Source organism: Myotis lucifugus, unplaced genomic scaffold (assembly GCF_000147115.1).
Source record: "Myotis lucifugus unplaced genomic scaffold, Myoluc2.0 scaffold_5, whole genome shotgun sequence".
NCBI classification, from domain to species: Eukaryota; Metazoa; Chordata; class Mammalia; order Chiroptera; family Vespertilionidae; genus Myotis; species Myotis lucifugus.
The window spans coordinates 14528690-14536557 of NW_005871053.1; the positions used below are offsets into that span (position 1 = coordinate 14528690).

General features: G+C 39.3%; 1 protein-coding gene across 7 annotated transcripts in view; it reads left to right on the forward strand.

Annotated features, from left to right (window-relative positions):
- The window catches only part of LOC102416922 (sodium channel protein type 1 subunit alpha), a 124984-nt gene extending 119002 nt beyond the window's left edge, over positions 1 to 5982 (forward strand). For 5 of the 7 annotated variants that reach the window (XM_023745332.1, XM_023745347.1, XM_023745344.1 and 2 more), the window contains one exon: positions 2154 to 5982. In XM_023745332.1, coding sequence (XP_023601100.1) covers positions 2154 to 3331 — 1178 coding nt within the window. In that variant the 3' untranslated portion in view covers positions 3332 to 5982. The remainder of the gene's footprint in view (positions 1 to 2153) is intronic. The other 2 variants (XM_023745338.1, XM_023745341.1) reach the window with 1 other exon arrangement.
- Positions 5983 to 7868: the final 1886 nt, after the last annotated feature.

A 7868-nucleotide genomic window follows, 5' to 3' on the forward strand; every position in this document is an offset into this window, starting at 1 on the left:
TTGGCTGATGGGCGTAGCGAAGATACAGTCAATTCGCATCTTTGTCTTTTATTAGTGTAGATATTATAGAGGAAACTCAGAAAAGTATTAAATTCATGGAGAGATGAAGATAGCATCAAAAACTGCAGATGCTTTTAGATGGTTAAGGACTGAAAAGAGGATATGTGATTTGCCATTTTAGAAGAAAAAAAAGTATATTCATGTAAATTTGTTCTTATACTATTGGCCAATGCTATTCAGCCAGAATTGAGAATTTTAACTTATTTTTTTATAGATTCAGTCTGGAAATTTTAAGTAAGCTAATAAATAGTTTATAAAGTCAAAAAGTACTGTAAAATTTTTATTGAACTGAATGTTGTTTTAACTCAGACTGCCATAACAGAACAGGTGGCTTGAACAACTGAAATTTATTTTCTCAAAGTTCTGGAGATTAAAAATCCAAGATCAAGGTGCATGGTGGGTTTCTGATGAGAGCTCCCTTCTTGCCTTGTAGACAGCCACCTTCTCACTGTGTCCTCACATGGCTGTGGGGAGGGGGGGCTTGAAAAGGGACAGGAAGCTCTCCAGTGTATCTTCTTATAATGGAACTAATCCACCATGAAGGCCCACCCTCAGGATCCAATGTAAACCTAATTATTTCCCAAAGGCCTTTTCTCCAAATACCATCACAGGGAGGGTGGTTTGGGCTTTAACATATGAATTTGGGGTTGAAAATATTCCATCTGTTGCAAATATTGAGTTAACTTAATACTGAATGTCAAAATTTTGGTTTATTTATAACCTATATTATATACAATTATATATATATACTAGAGGCCTGGTGCACAAAAATTTGTGCACTCGGGGAGGGGGGGTCCCTCAGCCCGGCCTGTGCCCTCTTGCAGTCTGGGACCCCTCGGGGGATGACCACCTGCTGGCTGAGGCCTGCTCCCCGGGGGATTGGGCCTAAGATGGCAATCAGACATCCCTCTAACAGCCTGGCAGCCCTCAGGGGATGTCCACTTGCCAGCGGGGAGCAGGTCTAAACTGCAGTCGGACATCCTTAGTGCTGCTGAGGAGGCAGGAGAGGCTCCCACCACCACCACTGTACTGGCAGCCATCAGTCTTGCTTGTGGCTGAGCAGAACTCCCCCATGTGGGAGCACACTGACCACCAGAGGGCAGCTCCTGCATTGACCATCTGCCCCCTGGTGGTCAGTGTGTGTCATAGTGACAAATCATTCTGCTGTTAGGGTCAGTTTGCATATTACCCTTTTACTATATAGGATAGAGGCCTGGTGCACGGGTGGGGGCCGCCTGGTTTGCCCTGAAGGGTGTCCAGGATCAGGGTGGGGGGTCCCCACTGGGGTGCCTGGCCAGCCTGGGTGAGGGGCTGATGGCTGTTTTCAGGCTGCTCGCACCCCCTTTAGGGTGGGGGTCCTCACTGGGGTGCCTGCCAGCCTGGATGAGGGGCTGATGGCTGTTTTCAGGCTGCCTGCACCCCCTTCAGGGTGGGGGTCCCCACTGGGGTGCCTGGCCAGCCTGGATGAGGGGCTGATGGCTGTTTTCAGGCTCCCCGCACCCGCTTCAGGGTGGGGGTCCCCAATGGGGTGCCTGGCCAGCCTGGATGAGGGGCTGAGGGCTGTTTTCAGGCAGGCCAAGCCTGCAACTGAAGCTCCCAGTCTCTCCTTTTTTTCTTTTTTATTCTGGGATTTATTTACCTTCTATAATTGAAACTTTGTTGCGGATCCAGCTCCAAGGCCAGCTGGCTGAAAGCAGGTATCTGGGGTTTGTTTAGCTTCTATAATTGCAACATTGTTGCTTAGACTGGAGCTCAGAGCCCGGCTGTGGCAGACGGGGAACCTTGGCTTCCTCCATCACTGGAGCAAGCAAGCCTCATGTTCGCTTCAGCTGCCTGGCTGCCGGCCGCCATCTTTGTTGGCAGTTAATTTGCATATCGCCCTGATTAGCCAATGGGAAGCGTAGCGGAGGTATGGTTAATTACTATGTTTGTATATTATTAGATAGGATGTGTGTGTGTGTATGTCAAATTTATTATTATGTAACTGAATTTCAATACTCTGAACTTTACCTTAGAGCCTTCACAGAAACTTAAGTGTTATTTTAATAGATAACTTCTTCATTGGTTGGCATCCTCATTTTTTTTATCTATAGGCATGTTTCTGGCTGAGCTGATAGAAAAATATTTTGTGTCCCCTACCCTGTTCCGAGTGATCCGTCTTGCCAGGATTGGACGAATCCTACGTCTGATCAAAGGGGCGAAGGGGATCCGAACGCTGCTCTTTGCTCTGATGATGTCCCTCCCTGCGTTGTTTAACATCGGCCTCCTGCTCTTCCTGGTCATGTTCATCTACGCCATCTTTGGAATGTCCAACTTTGCCTATGTCAAGAGGGAAGTTGGAATTGATGACATGTTCAACTTTGAGACCTTTGGCAACAGCATGATCTGCCTGTTCCAGATTACCACCTCTGCTGGCTGGGACGGGTTGCTAGCACCTATTCTTAATAGTGGACCCCCAGACTGTGACCCTAAAAAAGTTAATCCAGGAAGTTCAGTTGAAGGAGACTGTGGGAACCCATCTGTGGGGATTTTCTTTTTCGTCAGTTACATCATCATATCCTTTCTGGTTGTGGTGAACATGTACATCGCTGTCATCCTGGAGAACTTCAGTGTTGCTACTGAAGAAAGTGCAGAGCCCCTGAGTGAGGATGACTTTGAGATGTTCTACGAGGTTTGGGAGAAGTTTGACCCCGATGCTACCCAGTTCATGGAATTTGAAAAATTATCACAGTTTGCAGCTGCTCTTGAACCCCCTCTCAATTTGCCACAGCCAAACAAACTCCAGCTCATTGCCATGGATTTGCCCATGGTCAGTGGTGACCGGATCCACTGTCTTGACATCCTGTTTGCTTTTACTAAGAGGGTTCTGGGGGAAAGTGGAGAGATGGATGCTCTCCGAATACAGATGGAAGAACGATTCATGGCTTCTAATCCATCAAAGGCCTCCTACCAGCCAATTACTACAACTTTAAAACGAAAACAAGAGGAGATGTCCGCTGTAATTATTCAGCGTGCTTACAGGCGCTACCTTTTAAGGCGAACTGTAAAACAAGCTTCATTTATGTATAACAAAAATAGAATCAAAGGTGGGGTTAATCTTCTTGCAAAAGAAGACATGATCATTGACAGAATAAATGAAAATTCTATTACAGAAAAAACTGACCTGACCATGTCCACAGCAGTTTGTCCACCCTCCTATGATCGGGTAACAAAGCCAATCGTGGAAAAACACGAGCAAGAAGGCAAAGATAAAAAAGCCAAGGGGAAATAAACAGAAACAAACAAAAATAATTGGGTTACTATTTGTTTACAGCCTGTGAAGGTGATGTATTTTTGTCAACAGGACTCCTTGAGGAGGTCAATGCCAAACTGACTGTTTTTACACAAATCTACTTAAGGTCAGTGCCTACAATAAGTGACCCTTGTCAGGAAACTGCAACTCTGTGTAAAGGGGAGATGACAGGAGGTTACTGTTCTCACTACCAGCTGACACTGCTGAAGACAAGAGACAAAACAGCTACTCAGAACGTGAGGACCCGTTCCAAGGGGTGCAAACCTATGATTTGGGTTGTTTAACATGAAACACTTTAGTGTAGTAATTGTATCCACTCTTTTGCATTTCAACTGCCACATTTGTCACATTTTTACAAAATCTGTTAGTGGATTCATCTTTTTTTTAATCCATATGTTGTTTATTATATGTGACTATTTTTGTAAACGGGGTTTCTGTTGGGAAATAGATTAAAGGACCTCTTCACCAGGTATGCCACCGGGAGTGATGGCAATCACATCGCCCTCCTATCTGAACAAAGACTTGGTTTGCATGAGGGCATGCTACACTTAGAGATCATGCATGAAAAAAGGTCACAAGGAAAACAATGAGTTCTTAAATTCCATTCATGTTTCCGGAGGGGTAATTAGGTGATAATTGGAGGTGCTTTGCTCATCTTGTTTTGTGTTTTTGTTTTCAAATCCAGCCCCTAGACCAAGTACATCATTTTGGGGGTGGTAGGCCACTAAATGTTAGTAGGTGCAAACTTCATTCAAATGTCTGGAATCATAATGTTATGTTTCTGTTTATTGTATTAAAAAAAAACTAAATAATGAGCATTGCTTCTCCCCTGAAGACTGAATTGACCAAAAGAACCCTTTATAAATTTCTGCTTAATCCTGCACTTCGTTTAGCCATCTTCAGCTCAGCAAGATCAACGCTGTATATGTTACTGAAATGCTATTTATTATGTAAATAGTCATTTTACCCTGTGGTGCACGTTTGAGCAAACAAATAATGACCTAAGCACAGTATTTATTGCATCAAATATGTACCACAAGAAATGTAGAGTGCAAGCTTTACACAGGTAATATAAAATATTATGTACCATTATAAATAGTTTGGATGCTATAAATGCATGTTTTTATTACCATGCCGCTATATCTGGTTTCTCCCACTGCTCAGAATCTCATTTATGAGAAACCGTATGTCAGTGGTAAAGTCAAGGAAATTGTTCAGCCAACTTCATTTCTTTATGTCATTAAGCAATAGTTTGCAGCACTTTAATAGCCTTTTGGTTATTTTTAAATTTTAAGTGGATAACATATGGTGTATAGCCAGACTGTACAGACATGTTTAAAAATAAACAAAAAAAAAAAGAATCTTGCTTAACCTGTTAAAAATGTGTTTAGAATTTTATAAGCAAATATAAATATTGTAAAAAAAAAGTCATTTTATTTTATTTTTCAGCATTGTGTACATAAATATGAAGAGAAAATTACCTTCAGGTTGAGATCACAATCACTTTTCTTACTTTCTGTCCATAGTACTTTTTAATGGAAGAAATTTGCTAAAAAAGAAATGAAAACAAGACTGGGTAGTTGTGTATTTCTGCTTTTTATTACATTTGCTAATTTTAGATTATTTCATAATTTTAAGGGCCAAAATGGGTTCACAATTCACATCCAAATTATGCTTTGCAATTGGAAAAGGGTATGAAATTTTATTTACACTTTTTGGTGGCATCTGCACTAGCTGATTGAAGGTAGTGTTTATCTTTCATTTCTGTCCTTTTTTCTAACTTCTGTTTATATTTTTATTTCTTTGGAGTCATGCTGCTTTAGAGTGCGGTAAATATGATGTGGGTTTCACATTATCCCCCACCCCCACACACACAAAAATAGAGTAGTGAACGTATCTAGGCAATTACATCAGGACATTTTGTGTTTCTTACAGATGAAGTAAACCGTAGGCTCCTCTTTTTCTTAAAACTACTTAGATAAACTGTATTCGTGAACTGCATGCTGGAAAATGCTACTGTTACCCTAAATGATGCTAACCAACATTAAAAATGTGCAAAACTAATAAAGATTACATTTTCTATTTTATTGTTTGCCCGGGTACTTCATTTATAACAAAATGAAGCTATTTTTATTCAACAAACTGGGGGAGAAGGGGAGCTAAACACACGCACATACACCCACAACTGGGTCTACCTGGGCTGACAGTAAGGTGTGTCTCTGTTAGGAGAAAGAACTAATGTCAGAGTATAAGCTGGTGTCTCCAGGAGGAAACGTAAGGAAACCCAAATGATGGTGGATGGCGACTTGAAGCACAAAAAGAATCCCTTAAATTTGTATTTTAAAAAAGTGAAAGTTGCTATGTGTGAGTTGAATATTTTGTTTGTACCCCCAGAGCCACACTTTTCCACGTTTCTCCACGCTGCTCTGTATGAGGGTAATTGTATGCATTGCATCAGTCTCATCAATCAATCTCTTACTCTCAGCTCACAACTGCTTTGGCCAATGGGAAGCAGCATCAGGAAAGCACCAATGGGAGAAGAGTGAATTGGGTATTTATCCCCAGTTCCTTTGTTGAGCTGCTCTGGGTTGGCAGTGGCTGCATTTGACAATCTCAGTTATGAAGCCAGAAGGGAGAATATGACCTTGACAAGAAAAGGAACAGTAATGTACAGTGTTTCTCTCATCCTTCAACAACCTTGTCTTTTCACATCGTAGCCCTAAAACAACATGAAAATAATACTGATGTATCAATGGCTGAAAAGAATTTCCTATTTCCAATCAATATAAATAAGAATTATAGCAGAATTCTTGCCAATTTTTTATACTCCACATCCATACCAGTACTCAACAAATACAAAGAGAACTGGTGAACATAATTCTAAAGATCAACATACTCATTTTTGTATTATTTTGCATAATATTTTTGTACCAAAAAGTAACTAATGCTCATGTAATGAAGTGATGTTAGTGTAAGACATAGTAAACATCTTGAAGGGGGTTCTCACTGGTCAAAATAGGCAATTTGACATCAAAATAAATAATGATAGTAATAGATTATAACCCATTGAATGAAATAACAATCCACCAGTATATACTGATATAAATAAGTGGAGAAAAGGACAAATCCAATCCTTACAGTTAAATGTTAACGGTCAAGTATAGTAGAAATAATGGAGTTAGAAAGTCACCAGTTGGCCATCTTCATAATGACAACTGATTCAGGCAAAAGTAATCAATGAATACTAAAACTCATGGATGAGTTCAATGAGGAAAAGGAAATTTACATAGTCTCAATGTATCTCTTCTGTATTAATTATAAAAATTATAAAAATAACGAAGTTTACAGTGGAAAAATCTAGCAAACACTATCTTCAAAAATAACATCACCAATTATGGAACCAACTATACTGAAAAAAACATGCAATGTTTTGATATCCAGTCAAAATTACACAAACAGAATTTAACCATAAATGAAATCAAATTGAGGGCATTCTATAAAATAATGACTGAAATCTTCAAAAATATTAATGTCATAAAAAGCAAAAAAAAAAAAAGGCTAAGGAGCTGCTTGTCATTAATGAGCTATAAAAACTAAGCATAATAAAAACTAAGCATAATGTTTGATTCTAGATTCAATACCGGACTAGAAAAATAATAGTGATTATGGATATTACTGGGAAAACTAAGTTTAAACATAGACTGTTACCCTAACCAGTTTGGCTCAGCAGATAGAGCGTCAGCCTGCAGACTGAAGGGTCCCAGGTTCGATTCTGGTCAAGGGCATGTACCTTGGTTGCAGGCACATCCCCAGTGGGGGGTGTGCAGGAGGCAGCTGATCAATGTTTCTCTCTCATCGATGTTTCTAACTCTCTATCCCTTTCCCTTCCTCTCTGTAAAAAATCAATAAAATATATTTAAAAATAAATAAATAAAAATTCTTCTTAAAAAAACACTTAAAAAAGATAGACTGTTGATTAATTATTATCATTCTAAATGGGTTAATTTTCCTAATTTTATTAAGTATAGTGCTGCTATTACATCACCATAGGTAATGTCCTTGTTCTTGGAAAATGCACACTAAGATATTTAGGGGTGAATGGGATGGTATCTCAATTCATTCTCGAATGGGTTCAAAGGAAATCAATTATATGTATCTATGTGTTTGTGTAAATTTAGATACATAGATAAATATGGATATAAATATGATAAATATGTGTGTCTTTTGGGAAGGAATGATTTTTTTGTTGCTGTGTGTTATTGAAGTGTGTATGTATGTGTATTCACTCTACCACCTGTTTTTGGTATCCTAAAATTTATTCCTTCTACCCTCAAACATAGATATGCTACCTCCAATTACCTTAAAGAATACTATATTTTAACTCTTGTTTCCTGGAAGTCATCTTTCTAATGAGTAACTAAATGATTATATTCTTTACCCTTCGTGATAATTTTTATATTGCTAAAAATAAGGCTATTTTGTGAGAAATCTGTAGTTAAGACTCAGTATTTGAAGC